Here is a 14,852-nt window from a genome sequence, read left to right on the forward strand (position 1 = left end):
AACCAAAAAAAAATATTCATCAGTATTAAAGCAAAGATTTTCTAACCCATTTAACAGATAACAAAACCATCCTTCTCCTCCAGAAGAAAACTGCTTGAGCACTGCTCCTTCAGAGCACAAGCTGTGTTCAGTAACAGTCAACTTCATTATCCTCTATGGTCCCCACAGCAGCAAGGATGTCCTGTAAGAGGGACTGAGGGCTTTCCTCCACATGGTCACTACTTTTATTTAGCTCATCATGCAGCTCCAGTAAATCTATTGCACCCAAAGCTAACATCATGCTCTCTGGATCTTGGAAATCCACCCCAACATCACCATCCACGGGGAAGTTCTGAGCCAGAGAACCCTGCCTTAGTGTCCTCTGTAACCAGGCAATGCCACGTCCTGCAGGTGAATCTTCAATCTCCTGTGGATTCTCCAAAGTACTCATGGGGTAGAAATGACCTCTCAAGCCAACCAGCACATCACAGGCTCTCTGCCCCACGGGTTTGTCACAGTCACACAAAGAGCCAAACAAAAACCCAAACAGCTTTGCTCGACAGAACACCTGCAGCAGCTCGTTCTGAGGGGTGGAACTGGGGACTGCAGAGGAGACAGGAGCATAGGGACACTGGGAGAGCTGGCAAATGGTCTGACTACAGAAAACTTCAACCAGCTCCAAACCACCAAGTCTGACTTCCCAGTCTAAGTCATGCTCCACAGTCTGGATGACTCTAGAGACAAAGTGCTCTGTATCTTCCAGCTGACCTGTGCAGCCTTCCCTCAGCCACTTGGTGAAGATGCTGATCACAGCCCTCCTAGGAAAGCCCTCTGAGTCGGTTGACAAGATTTCCTGAAGCTTTGCTACAATGCTCTAGATGTAAAAAGACAAAAGAGAAAGCACAGTGAGGGGAAGAACATGCAAAGAAACAAAAACAACAGGGGTGAAAAATCTTCCCATTACTGGCTGTGCAACCTGCCTGCATCAGCAGATAACTTGGGAAGAAAGTTATAAGCAGTACAGCAGTAAACTGATGGGAATTGCTCATGCAGAAAAGGTTATCCCACCTCTCTGTTATACTGATTGCCTGTGACAGGTGACTCTGGAGCAAAGCAAGCAATGGGGGCCAGGTGTCCCACGGCAGTCACGGCGCTCGCTCGCACGTAGCTCTCTGGGTCCTCCAGCAGGTTTTCTGTCAGCCTCAGCACCTCAGAGGACAGGAGACACTGCCTGAACTCCTTCTGGTCTGTAAACAAGACAGCAATCCAATGAAGTGGGATTTTATTCTCTCTGAGCATGAAGCTGTTTCCAAAGCAAACAGCCCTTTGCCTCGTACAAGGATGGCCGCTGCCCACAGGGACAGCTGCCAGGGAGAGGAGCTGCTGCAGGACCAGGCAGATGTTCTGTGTCACACTCCCCCTCTCCCAGCAGCTTTTAGTCAAGCCCTGACAGACACTGGAACTTAGAAAATTGCACTTAGAGTTGTTTTAACAGCAAGAAAAAGCTTTCTGCAGGCAAGTGGGGACATGGTTCCAGCCTTGTTTCAATTTATGCCTTTGCTTACAGGAGGGAAAAATAGTGTTCCTTTCCTGTTGTCAGGCATATGGAAGAGAAAACAAAAGTAACTGCAGCACTGAGAGGGGCTGCGGGGTAAAGTGCTAAAGCAGCTGAGCATGTTGGATACTTCCTTTGTGACCTGGGGACAACAGCAGTTGACAACATTTCCCTCCCTTCCAACACAGCAGAGCTCCTGTATGACAATCAGCATTGCCTCAGTGCTGCCTGCTTCAAGGCCTGGGCTATCAGTAAAGTAAAAATCAGTAATTAAGCCCAAGCACATAAAGCAGGTTAAGGCTTTTAGCCTCCTAAAGGCCAGCCCCCAGCCAGCTGAAAGAAACCAGACTCCAGTGCAGAGCAAACTGAAAACCAGAAAGTATTATCTGCCATTAAACACTGTCAACCTGCCTTGACAGACAAGTCTCAACACCCCTCAGTTTAACTCATCAAAACTGCCATTAAGGCAGGTACAGCAATCTGAGTTTAGCAGAAAAAGCAGGGTAAGTATATTAATATTTCTGTCAGATTTTGATCATGATCTAAGAGTAAAAATCTTGACACTTTTTTCTTTTCTCAGCCCTCCAGTTACAGGTCAGAAGACGTTTCACCAGCCTGACTTTCACACCATTAAAGGAAATACTCCTCAAATCTGAACTGGTAAATCTTTGCACCTACCACTCAAGCACTTAACCATGGAAGTGAGGAACTCCAGAGAAGAATCTCTGACTTCCCAGCAAGGACTGCACAAACGTTTCTGCAGCACCACCAACACATCTGTAAAAGGCAAGTGACAAACCTGAATGGACATGAAAGGCAACAAGCCCTACTGAAACACTCACTGTACAAGCCCTACACCATTTCATCTCATACAATCCCTTTTGCTGCTGCTGGGTGTTTCTTCCAGAGTTCTGCAAAGCACTATTTGGGCAGCTAAACTTAAATTCAACATAATTGTGAACAAGTGAATCTAGTGCTTCAAAAGGAAAGGTAGGCAGGAGCAGATTTCATGTGTGCCCCTCGCTGCTGTTTGTCCCAGCTGGAACAGCTTCATTACCTTCCAAAATCTTCTCAGTTTGTGGCCACTGACTGTTGGAGGAGGACAGTTCCTGCAAGTGCACCAACCACTTGGATGTAGCTTGAAAGGTTTTCTTTAGAACCTGAAGCAATGTAAAACAGACTGACGTTACTACAGGAGGAGGCAGTGTTGCCTTTATGCCTTTAAAGGTAAAATTAATTTTAGCCTCAAACTTACAGAGAAATTATCAGAATAAAAAAGTGCATATGCCTCCTTACTAAGAAGCCAGCCACAAAAAATGGTGGTTAAATATAATTTCTAACAAACAACTAGAAAATCCCTGTTCAGCTTAGTATTATGAAGTTCTAGGACCTCCAGCTTTGGGTTTGCAGCTGGCATCAGAGTCATTCAAACAAAACAAAGCAAAACCCCAAATCCCCTTAATAAAAAGAATTCAATACTTCATGACCATGTCAAGCTGAGTATGTCAGTGCTACTCTTAGACATGATGGCTCCTGTCTTCGCAAGAACTCTCAATGTACTGGTCAGTTATGTGCTCATTACAACTTTAGCTATTTTCTGCAAGCCACCCAGGACAAGACAAGTGTCTTACATATTCTAATACAAAGTGTGCTAAGAAACAACTGCAGTCAGATCCTTTATGAGAATTACACCCCACTGGGGCAAGCTAATAGACCTGGATCTCTCCCTAGTTCTATACTCACAGTAGGGCTGGTGTTTGGACTCTGCAGATATGCCAGAAGGACATCAAATAGATTTCCTATGAGAGTGTCACACTCTGAAACAGAGAAAACAAACCCAAAGGGCCAATACTGAGAGATGGAGCAGCCAAATCCCTGCTGAAATACACAAAGACACAGAACTGTAAAATTGTTTTGGATAAGAAAGCAAAGGTTAAGTCACCTTTTTTCTCTGAGAGTGCTGCAAGGACATCAAGGGCTGACTTTTGCACTCTGAAGCAATTGATCAGATTCCGGCTGATTGTGCTTCCCAGAGGAGAAGCTGGGCTCAGGAAGCCATTGCAGAATTGTAATATTGTCATGAGAGAGTGCAGCAAAGACACACAGGGTAAATCCACTCTTAAATGTTTCTAATGGGTGAGAAAGAAAAGAAAAAAGTTTCCAGAAACAGTCTCAAGAACAGAGCAGTTTTAGGTCAGAAGGCAGCAAAAATTGCAACTTCTAGTGGGTTCTTAAGGTACCATAATGTACTACAAATAAATTATCCTCTCTTCCAAGAACTGCTGCTGCACAGATGGAAGGAGATTCTTCTGACTGCTTGGGAAAGCAGTTCAAATTTGTGCTTCTTCTCAGGATTAATAATTGCAATACAAGTAAGGTAACAAAGCTCATCAAGACAAATTTAAAACTTACGTGCACTCCCTCTTTAGGAGTCTCAGTATCCCTCTGTTTTCCTTTTTAGAGCCTACTGGGCTAAATTTCCTTCAAATATGGAAACCATCACTGCCAACTCCTCTCCACATTCTGTTATGCTTTACTGAAAAAGTTTGCAACCATCTTAACACTGTCTGTCAAGGACCAGGCTCTTTTTTCCCCTCTCTGAATGTTACCAGAGACAGCAGCTTCTCCAGGTGGGTGAGGGTCTGACACAGGAGACCAGCACAAGATGTCTTGGAGGACAGAAGACTTTCAACAGCGGCAGGATCACTGACAGACTCATCCAGCAAACCTAGAGGACCAGAGAAGGGAAGAGCTCAGGTCACCAATGAATAAAAAAGGCTGTGATTTTTAAGGCTACCAAGATATTCAGCTGATGTAGTATGAACATGCACCAGGCACTTAAAATACTGGCAAGTAGACTGGCCTCTAACTTTTCTGTCACAACTGTACCTGCACATTCCAGAGGCTGGGAGGCTGCTCTCAAAATACAGTCCATTGGCTGAAGCAGAACAGTCAGTGCCTGAATCCTGACATCTTGTGGGCTTCAAGGAGGAAACAGCAGTTACCAACACAAGCAAACTTCAACTCCTTCCCAAATACTTGCCCCCAAATGCTGAGCAGGATAATGATTTTCATGCAGGCTTTAAAATATGCCAGCAATGACAGAGCAACAAAAGCAGTAAGACAATCTGAGCCTTCTTCCAATGCTAAATGAAAGCAGAGGAGAAACTGCTCTGGAATTTAGAAGCAGCTTTATCAAGCTATAGAGAAGCTTGATAAAGCTATTGCTTTATCAATGCAAATAGAGAGTGGGATCCTGTGTAAGGAGGCTGGGAGAGGCATATGTTGTCAACAAAAGTGTCCTTCTATCTTAGAACAAAAGTGTTATTTCGCCTGGAAATCAGTATCTGTATGTGCTGTATTCATCTGATGATTTCCTGCTGCTTTTTCACCACCTAAAGGGGAATTATGGAGCAGAAACACCTGCACAGTGCAGAAATTTCATTGCTGTAAGTCCTACCATTTGCAGAGCTTCAAAAGTCCCACTGCCAGAGGACCTGCTTGTACTGGGGTTAAGTGTTCCAGAGCAGAAGTTACTAATGTCCAAAAGTTGCCTTCAGTGCCAGAAAATGCAGGGGATCTGAGAAGAGAGAAGTGTAAGTGTAACCCATCCCAGGGGGGCAAACAGATCTATCTCAGCACAGGCTCCAAGGTGCCACAAGATCTTTACCGTGCCACGTTCAGCAGAAGATTGGCCAGCAGGGGCTGGGCTTGAACAGTCTCCTCCAGCAGAAAGGATTCTATTTGCTTTGCTATGTCCAACCAAAGGACTTCAGTCCATGCAGCATAGCAACTGCCAAAACAACTGCCAAACAAACTGCTCAGCAGCTTCAGAGACTGCTCAATGTGAGGGGCAGAGCTGGACTGAAGGGACTCTCTGATGTGCTCTACAATCATCTGGGCACAGCCTGGCCAGTCACAGTCCTTGGTACTGAGAGCTTTGGATGTTTCAGACTCTAGGGAGAAGGTGAGCATGTGCACCAGGAGCTGGCTGGCAGCTGAAGCAACAAACAGGCTGGGATCTCCTTGCAGAGTGAAGATCACATCCATGCCTCCTGTGGGAAAACAAAACAAGTCACTGGAGGAACAAACAACCAGTTATGACTCTAATTCAGGTACCACACAGCTTTACATGGTGGTGATGGGGTTTTCTTATACTTCATTTTGTAGTCTCTACTCAAAGTCAGCTAGTCCTTAAGAACAAGCAAAGAGAAGAAAATGAAATTGTTTCAGATCCTCATGGGTTTAATAACTTAGGATCAGACTTCAATATAACATCAGTGACATTAGGAGAGTTGACAGCACACTCAATGTGCATTTATGGACAGCCTGTACCATCTCTGGACATAACCAGTAAGAAAAACATGAACAGCAGTATCAGCACCACTTTTCCATCACAGGGACAGCAGCATGTGCTGCACTTTAATACCAATCCAGTCTTTTAGACCCCTCTGTACATGGGATCTAAAGTTGGTGTTAACAGCATAAATTTCATAACTCCATAACAACAGGACTGCAAATGAAATGAGCCTCTGCTCAGTTTTTCTGCACTAAAATCATGCTGAAATGTACCCTTTAGTAGGAGTTACAAATAAGAATACAGATAGCTCTTAATTTTATAAGGGATCTTAATTTTATAAGAGCTCTTAATTTTAAAAGATTCTTTCCCCTCTAGAAAGAGCACCACCTTCAGTGTTTGGAGGAAAAAAACCAAATGCATAACTAACTTAACAAAAGTTAACTTAATGCTTAGCTAACTTGACCAACATCTTTCAATGACTTCATTTTTTTTGACAAATGGCTTACTTTAACCTTAGATAAACCAAGATACCCATCTTGCTCATTTGGCACCTGAGCAAGAGGCTGGGATGGCAGGGGCCCAGCAGGGCTGGGAGCTGGCAGCCCCAGCAGCACTCACCCATGGAGCAGAGGCAGTGCAGGGCAGGCAGGTGGTGCAGCATGCTGTGCACACCCTTCAGCCAGAGCACCACCTTCAGTGTTTGGAGGAAAAAACCAAATGCATAACTAACTCAACAAAAGTTAACTTGCTGCTCAGCTAACTTAACCAACATCTTTCAATTACTTAGTTTTTTGGACAAATGGCTCACTTTAACCTAAAATAAACCAAAGACACCCATCTTGCACAGCAAGGGGCACAGCAGGGTGGGGAGCTGGCAGCCCCAGCAGCACTCACCCGTGGAGCAGAGGCAGTGCAGGGCAGGCAGGTGGTGCAGCATGCTGTGCACACCCTTCAGCCAGGCGCTGCGCACCGACGCGTCCTCCCACGCCGCGCCGCCCCGCGGCCCCTCCGGGCCAAAGAGCCTCCCCAGCAGCTTCTCCTGCTGAGGCAGGGCAGAAAACAGAGTAAACAGGGAGAAAAGGGGCTGCTCTGTGCCAGTCAAGAGTATCAGTGCTGTGGTGAAACCTGCTCTTGCTACAAGTATCATAAAACAGGCAGCGCTCAGAATCTCACGCTTAAAGGTAACACATGGATAAACCAGGGTGTTCAAAACCAAAACTGCTTTGTTTGCAGGTGCTGAGGGACAACTTATGTGCATAATGTCCATCAGACTGCTTTATACACCTGTGCACATCTCTGCCCTGAATGAAGCCTTTTGGTTTTTGTACTAAAACGTATCTTGGTGCAGAAAGCACTGCTTTAAAACGCTCCCTTGTTTTTGCAAGGAATCAAAAATTTCCTGTCAACCTACTATGGAGGGAAAACAACATCTGTTAGTGCAGTTTAAATCTGCAGGATCTGTCCTGGGATGCAGTACAGTGCAGTGGCTGCTGAGAAGTAGTGTTCACAGAATGACTAGGTTGGCAGAGACCTTCAAGATCATCAAGTCCAACCCAGAGCTGGGTTACCCTATACACTCTTTTGAACTAAAAATGGAAGCATTACCCATCAGCATTCACAGTCCTGCTGTGGTGAGACAGAAGTGAGAAGCAGCTGTACACAAGAATTGAACAGGAATGGTGATTGTAGATCTTTGCTGTCGAATCACTTTTGCTGCCATCAATTTACTAAGGAGAACATGCACGTTTTTAGGGACTGTGCACACAGAAGGAGCAGACAGACACACAGCAGTGGGTACCCGGGTCAGTGGTACCCAGCTCACCTGCAGGTGCTGGAAGCGGCTTTCGGACGAGGCGAGGATCCCGGCCAGCTGCAGGGTGAAGGACAGGATGCCAGGGCTGGGATCAGGCAGGGCCAGCACGGAGCTGAGGAGCTCTGTCAGACACGGGTTGTCCTGCACCAGCTCCACAGTGGGGTCTGCCCAGGACAGCAGAAAACAGCAGCTCACTGCCAGGACCGAGCTCTGCAGAGCTTCCAAAGTCCCACTGCACGACTGTCCTGTCTCACTAAAGCAGTTCCCTGAGCTGAGTGGTTCAAAAGCAAAACTGCTTTGTTTGCAGGTGCTAAAGGACAACTTATGTGTATCAGTTCCATCAGACTGCTTTATACACCTGTACACATCTCTTCCCTGAATGAAGTCTTTTGGGTTTTGTATTAAAATATAAAATTTGTATTAAGCCCTGCCAGCTGCTAGAACTGATGAGTTCGGGGGCACCCGCAGCATTTTCGGGTGACACAGCACCTCAGACAGCTGTGCAGGCATTCCAATCCCACCTGGCCTCCTGTTCCCGTGTCACCCGCTCAGGTGACCCTGCCTTGGCATGGTTGCACTGGATGATCTCCAGAGGTCCCTTCCAACCCGAACTACTCTGCGATCCCGTGATGGATCAACCCGAACTACTCTGCGTCCCGGCTCCGCTCCCCTCGGACCGGCCCCTGCCAGCCCCCGGCGCTCACCGAACCACGTCAGGCTGCGGAACCAGTCCAGCAGTTTCTCCAGGCAGGTGTCGTCGAGGCCGGGCTGCCGCGGGTCGGCCAGGGCGGCGCAGACTCCGGGCAGCAGCACGGCGCACTCGCGGGTCATGGCGAAGCGGCGGCGGGCCCGGGCCACGAAGCGGGACTGGGGGTCGCACATGGCCGGGGCCACCGGGACCGAACCGAGCCGGGCCGGGCCGGGCCGGCCGCACCGCGAGTGTCGCAAAGGGGGCGTGGCCAGCGGAGCGGGGGGCGTGGCCATTGGCCGGTCAGGGGGCGTGACCCGGGCGCGCTCCAGGGTCAGGCGGTGGCTCCGGGACGGTAGCGGCGGTGCGCGGGATGGAGTTGCGCCCTGCCTCGAGTTATCCCGGCGATCTCGGGCAAAAACTCCTGGCCCGCAAGTGGAGCGGAGCCCTCTCAGAGGCCGCTCCGCCGCCCGCCGGGGTTTCGCTCCCTGCGGGGCCGCTTGGTGTCACCCGCGCTCCGCGGCTGGGCCGAGCCCTCCCCCGGCCCTGCCTGCAGGCGCGCCCCCGCTCTGCGCATGCGTCTCCACCCCGGGCCTCTGAGGGTTGCCATGGTTACCGCGACCCGGAAGTGCCGCCGGGGGGCGATGGCTGCTCCCAGCCCCGAGCCGGCAGCCACGGCCCGAAGGGGACCCCACGGCCCCGCCGCCCCGTGAGGCCTTCCCACTGCTCTCCCACCATGGCCCGGGGGGCTGGCGAGGCGGCCGCAGAGGGGGAACTGGTAAGGAGTGAGCGGCGGGGAGGAGGAGAAGGCCCCGGGTCTGTCTAGGCCTGCTTCGGCCCGGGCTCGGCTCAGGGAACGCTCCCGCGAGGCCGGAGCAAAACCCTGGAGCAACCCCCGGGCTCGTCGGGCCGGCGAGACGGTGGCTCGGAGGAGGAGTGGGATGGATTCTGCCTTCCCCGGGGGAACTCTGGGCTCTGCCTGTGTCGCCCCGAGTGCCCCGCAGCACGGCACAGAGGTGACAAAGTCTCAAGCTGTGCTACGGAAGGTTTAGGCTGGACGTTAGGAAGAATTCCTTCACAGAAAGAGTGATTAGCTATTGGAATGGGCTGCCCAGAGAGGTGGTGGGTTTGCCGTCCCTGGAGGTGTTCAAAGGAGGGCTGGACGTGGCGCTCAGTGCCGTGGTCTGCGAGGTGGTGTTGGGTCATAGGTTGGACTTGGTGATCTTGGAGAGCTTTTCCAACCTAGATAATTCTGTGATTCTGTGCTGGTGTTTGTCTCCCACCCCTTCAGCAGCCAGCTGGAGGTTTTGAGCCCCTCTGGGAGCCCCCAGGTTCTGTTGTTGCCTGCTGCAGGTTGGGGCAGTTTTGCAGGAGCAAAGGGGCTCTGAAAGTTCCCAAGCAATAGTGCTGGGGCTGTTACTGCATGTTTGTATCCTGGCCAAGGTTTTGTTGTTACCATTTGTCGAAGCTGGGCACTCTCCACATTGTCTGATTCCAATCATGATAGCTGCAGTGAGAGATATTTCAGAATGAGACGCCTTAAAATAACAAAATTAATCACTGTGCTGCAAGGAGCATTGCCTCAGGAAATGAAAAACTGTGTGGCCTGGTGTGTGAGGACACATCCCTGCCTGCTCTCAGCCAGCGTGGCAGGCTCTTTAACCTGCTCTCCTTGCTCCTCTTCTGCCAGCCAGGGTTTCCAAAAATACTTCATCCCCTCCCCTGCCTCTGACAGGCACAGATCAGCATCTGTCCACAGGTTGGTGCTGAGTGCCTCAGAGTCAGCAGCAAGTAGGAAAGGTCTTTCTGTGAGGGCAGCATCCAGATAATTTAGAAGCTAAGTGGAAATTTTCCTTCAGCTGTGGATTGCATTTGAGAGGGAGGCAAACTTGTCATCTTCCTTGCATTTGAGGTTTCTTCCCTTGTCCTGGGCGCTTCCCCATTTCAATACAGGAGCTGAACAATCCCATAGCATAGCAGGGGTAGCACAGGTGAGGGAGGAAGGGAAGAGCTGAGTGAGTTGCAGCTTAAATGGTGGAGAAATTCATGCAGAGCTATGAAGGTTCAGCTGGTGCAGTGCTGTGCACTGCAGTGCCAAATCTCTGTGACTCAGGTGCCCTCAAAGTGTCCCTGCTCATGGCACAGGGCTTGAACCTGGATGATCTTTAAGGTCTCTTCCACCCCAAAGAATTCTATGATGGTTCATTGCTGAAGTGACTTTAACAGTATCCCAAAACTATTTGTATAGAGCAAAGATGCTGGCTTTGCAGCAAGAGCCCCACCATCCTTCAGTGGCTTTAGTGGTTTTGAAAAATGGCTTTTTTTTGTTTTAAACAATTGACATTTTAGCAATGCAATGGCAGAGAAACAGAGGCTTTGGTCACAGTGTTTACTGTGTGAATTTATTGCTCTCCAGCTTTGTAGAGCTGTAGAAGTTTTCTGGATGTGTATTGCAAGCAGTTGTTCAGTAGTAAATGTCCTGTGTGTGTTTGCAGGGAGATGACAGCCTGTCCGTGAAAACCTGCCCGTCAGACACAGCCCTGGTGAGTTTGGATTAATGCCCCAAAACCCCTCTGGAGCTCCTGCTCATCTGTGTGCTGCCTCCTGCTCACCAAGCACCCCTCAGAGAGGAGAGTGAACAGTGGCGCTGCAGTGGGCTTGAGTCACAAATCTCTAATTTCAGATGGAATTCTGCCTTCCAGATTCTCAGCACTGGGGCTGCAAATGGTGTTTGGCCTTATTTTGCTGTTTTATCAAGTTGTGGGTTAAGTAATCCTTTTAGAGAGTTGTAATGGAATTGAATAACTCCTTTAGCTAAAGGGTTCTACAGATCAGCCTCTACTCTGGGATCATCTTGAATTTTCTGCTACTCATATTTAATATTGATGGGAAAGGTCTCATGTTCTGAGCAAGAATTGACAGTTTATCTGTATAATCAGACTTCACTTGGCACCACCTTAATTCTGATCACCATTGCTGTGCCCAAATCTGCATCTGCTTACTGCTACCATCTTTCTTTTTTTGAAAGAAAAGGTTTTGTCTTATTAGAACAAAAGAGCTTCATAGAAAATGGGAGATTGAAGGCAATTTTGAGATTATATGATATCTTAAGAGCTGAGTATTTTCAATACAGAAGAAAAATCCATTTCTCTTTCAGAAGTTGAAGAAGAAGATTTTTCACAAACCTCCAAAGTCACCAAGTAAGTGTTGCAAAACTTTTTAGTCTGCAATTGCAAAACTGGATACATTTGTAACATACAGGAACTGGGAGCTTTATTTGAGACAACATCCTGTTATTCTCTTCAGAGTTATTCACTGCTGTGTTCAGAGCACACCTATTTGAGATCTGTTCTCTAACCTATGAAGTCCAGCTTGTATAGACTGAAATATTGACATTTATGGGTTGGTTATATTTCTTGATTCTCCAGCATAATCTGCTTTTTTTCTCATATTATGTCTTCTGATGGCAACCATTCTGAATTTTTCTCCTTGTCTTTTTGGGGAGATGCTGATACCTGTTGTGCAGAGAGACTCTGGAATTACTGGAGCTCTCTACCATCCAGTCATAGATCTCTGTGTGTAGATTTAGTGGTTCTCTGTTTCATTTGTGATGGGTTGTTTTGATTTTTTTCCCCAGTACAATGTTGTTATTATTAGATCTGCAGTTCTAAAGGTTTGTCCTTTTTTTCTGGGGTTTATGTTTTTTTGCTATACTTTTCCATTTACCTTGCTTCATTGGCTTCTAGTGAATGTTACCCCAAAGTGTTGTAAATAACAACATTTAGATTTGCAGGTATCTTAAGGATGCCTATCCAAACTGTACACATAAATATTTCCACATGTGTTAGTCATACTACTGTCACTCTGCCTTTTTCTAAGCCTTTTCAGTTTTTGGAATTGTGTTTTTTTATTTATAGTGGAGTTTATTGGGTTTTGTGGCTTTTTTATGTGCCTGTCCCATTGCTCTGTATAAGCCAGTCTGGAATATGCTGTTAAATTCTATTTTTACAAGTAATAGGATTGAGTCTGGAAACTTTGAAGAACAAGACAACAAGAATTTTAGTAACCTTGAGCTTTTGAAGGCAGTACTGAGATATTTTCTTTTGCTGCAGAGTCTCCCTACAGCTCAAGCACACAACTGTATCCTAGAAAAGCTGCAGCTTGGAGATCTCTGCAGGGAACAGGCAGTGCTTGTTTTGAGAATGCAACTGTTGAAAACTCAAGGCAGATGTGGCTGGGATTTCTGAAACAAGGTATTACTATAGAAATGTTGTTTGCATTTGTGGATAAAATTCATTGTTGTGGACAGCTTAACATATAAACTATTAAAAAATAGACTTGTTTTTTATTAAAGGTTACATAGGAGTTAATTTCACTGTTATTTATTTGGGTGGTTGGAATTATCTGATCTTGAGCATTGGCATTTATAGAGGGAATAATTAACAGCATCTGGAGCTTTCCATGTTGCATTTGTTCAGAATAATTCCACAAATTTAATTCACAATTATGCCTGATTTTTGCATTTTTGTCCCATTTCTCTTGGCAGGAATGAGCCATGCTCTGAAATCAGATGCTGACACGGGGCATGGGCGAGCTAACGTTTCCAGTAGCACTCCAGAATATTTGAAGGAAGCTCTGGGAATGAAAAAGCCAAAACATGCTCGTTCTTCCAGTAATGGTAAGCTCTATAATGGTGTAGTAGATAAAAGTGAATTATTTTTCCCCCTGTTAAAACACATATTGCTTAAGAAAAGCAAGAACCATTTTAGTTTACTAAAATACATGTGGGAAAATATGATCCATGAGATACTTTTTGAGATTCCTAAATTGGTTAAGGCAGGGATTTCCAATTTTTTGAAGCAATGAATCACTATTAGCTTTCAAAACTTTTGCAAATTGCCATGCATTTGCAGCTGAAAACGTTGCAAATATAATATGGTTCAATGGGACAGCTGTAGACAATTTATTGTGACTTCAAAACATAGTTTAGGAACCATTGATAGAAACCATCTGCTTGCCTGAAATTCTGTGTAATTGACTCCTTTTACTTCTTCTCTAGAAAGTGTTTTATCATGTGGTTGTGACATTAAAATCAAATGAGTTTTATGAGAAGACCAAACTTTCAAAGTTTTATTCTGCTTTTCTTAAAGGAGAACTGTAAACTTTAAAATTCCACTTCCATTTAAAATGACACCGATACATTTACTGGTGATTCACAGTTTCTGGCAACTTTACAGGATGATATATTTGTGCATGTTAAACATAAATAGAAAAATGCATTCTAGACATCTTTTAGAAACCTTTTGTAAATAATGGATTTATTGGGATGAGAAGACTGCACTCTTCTGTGATGTTTGTATCTTTCTTGAGATGGATATTTTAATGTAGCAGCAGAGAAGTAATTAGGAAAAAATTGGCTGCAAAATCTGGCAGAAGTTTCATACAGTAACACTTCCATTTCACCTCTGTTTCTAAAATAAATTTCCTTGTTGATTTTTCTTCTTCGAGGAAAGGAGAAAAACCTAGTTTCCACTTTGGTACTGTTCTAGATATTTCTCTTTATCTGCAACGTTTCTGGTTGGTTAAAAATACCTCTTTTGGATCTACTTATTTTACATACCCCTTTCTGTAGGCTACATTCCTGGAACTCCTGACTACAAAGAGAAAGAAGACATGTATGATGAAATTATAGAACTGAAAAAGGTACAGTTTCTCTGATTCTTATAGAAAAAGTCATGATTGCTCCATCCTGTACCTGTCCTGGCCTTAATGATCCAGAATACTTTGGTTTCTACAACTTGGCCTATCCACCACATTTTTTTGCATTTGTAATGTAGGGTTAAACTAAAACTTTTCCTATTTCTGAAATGATTCTTCTCCCCTCTTTTAGACAATACAAGCTCAGAGGAATGAGGGAGACAGAATGAAGACCAAGCTCCGTCGCCTGGAAGAGGAGAACAGTAGAAAGGACAAACAGATTGAGCAACTGCTGGATCCTTCCAGGGTGGGGATTTCTTGTGGGGATGAACGTGGGGCAGTTTGTAGTGTGGTGACTCCTAGGAGTGATGAGCTGGAATATGAGAGGTGATGTAAAGGGGTTTCTGGTCTGTGCATCTCAGCTCAGCAGTCCAGCTCAGTTCAAAGGAAAATGATGCCATGCACTCCAGATAAGTTCATTTAGCACAAATACCTTTAATTTCTAAAGGTAAAATAAAAATGCTGTCTAATTAGGAGCCTACTTTCTGAATATTTTGCCTGAGAGTAGAAGGGAGTTAACCTCTTGCAGAGTGATGGGTGCATGCAGTTCTGAGACCTGACCAGGAGGCAGAAGAGCAGCCTTGTCAGGCCCTGACAAGAAACATTTGTGGTTGTGGGCAGACTTGAATCTTACTGAATTTCTTGTGGCTGTCACTGAGTGCAGAACTATGTCTTGGGAGAAATGTGCTAATAGAAAGCTGTGGGCATCGGGAGTTCAGAATTTCTGCTGTTGGACTGTGGAGTTGAGCAGGTTAGAAAA

At 46.1% G+C, this 14,852-nt stretch overlaps 2 protein-coding genes across 4 annotated transcripts in view; one reads left to right on the forward strand and one right to left on the reverse strand.

Moving 5' to 3' along the window:
• BRAT1 (BRCA1 associated ATM activator 1) lies at window positions 1-8,857 on the reverse strand. 2 transcript variants are annotated; one of them, XM_030958296.1, is made up of 13 exons: window positions 8,352-8,857; window positions 7,657-7,811; window positions 6,729-6,873; window positions 5,205-5,589; window positions 4,995-5,114; window positions 4,424-4,515; window positions 4,144-4,262; window positions 3,477-3,663; window positions 3,278-3,351; window positions 2,592-2,694; window positions 2,213-2,311; window positions 1,048-1,226; window positions 1-853 (listed from the first exon to the last, which is right to left on the reverse strand). In XM_030958296.1, exons 1-13 carry the CDS (start codon window positions 8,629-8,631, stop codon window positions 128-130), a joined length of 2,664 nt encoding a protein of 887 aa, XP_030814156.1. In that variant the 5' UTR covers window positions 8,632-8,857; the 3' UTR covers window positions 1-127. The 2 variants fall into 2 exon arrangements, with proteins under 2 accessions (XP_030814156.1, XP_030814155.1); XM_030958295.1 differs by having other exon boundaries at window positions 6,729-6,876; window positions 8,352-8,856.
• Window positions 8,764-14,852, forward strand: part of IQCE (IQ motif containing E) — a 26,374-nt gene continuing 20,285 nt past the window's right edge. For both annotated transcript variants that reach the window (XM_030958298.1, XM_030958297.1), the window contains exons 1-7: window positions 8,764-9,113; window positions 10,831-10,878; window positions 11,493-11,535; window positions 12,448-12,588; window positions 12,882-13,013; window positions 13,968-14,038; window positions 14,226-14,339. In XM_030958298.1, coding sequence (XP_030814158.1) covers window positions 9,072-9,113; window positions 10,831-10,878; window positions 11,493-11,535; window positions 12,448-12,588; window positions 12,882-13,013; window positions 13,968-14,038; window positions 14,226-14,339 — 591 coding nt within the window. In that variant the 5' untranslated portion in view covers window positions 8,764-9,071. The remainder of the gene's footprint in view (window positions 9,114-10,830; window positions 10,879-11,492; window positions 11,536-12,447; window positions 12,589-12,881; window positions 13,014-13,967; window positions 14,039-14,225; window positions 14,340-14,852) is intronic.

The sequence above is a fragment of the Camarhynchus parvulus genome, chromosome 14, assembly GCF_901933205.1.
Source record: "Camarhynchus parvulus chromosome 14, STF_HiC, whole genome shotgun sequence".
Lineage (NCBI taxonomy): Eukaryota > Metazoa > Chordata > Aves > Passeriformes > Thraupidae > Camarhynchus > Camarhynchus parvulus.

Excerpts from the sequence above, each read along its gene's own strand:
- BRAT1 (XM_030958295.1), bottom strand. The coding sequence starts at position 8,631 with ATGGCCACGCCCCCCGCTCCGCTGGCCACGCCCCCTTTGCGACACTCG. Across the intron at positions 7,812-8,351 it reads CCGCAGCCTGACGTGGTTCG|ACCCCACTGTGGAGCTGGTG; the intron begins GTGAGCGCCGGG and ends TGTCCTGGGCAG. Across the intron at positions 854-1,047 it reads GCAATCAGTATAACAGAGAG|AGCATTGTAGCAAAGCTTCA; the intron begins GTGGGATAACCT and ends TTTTACATCTAG.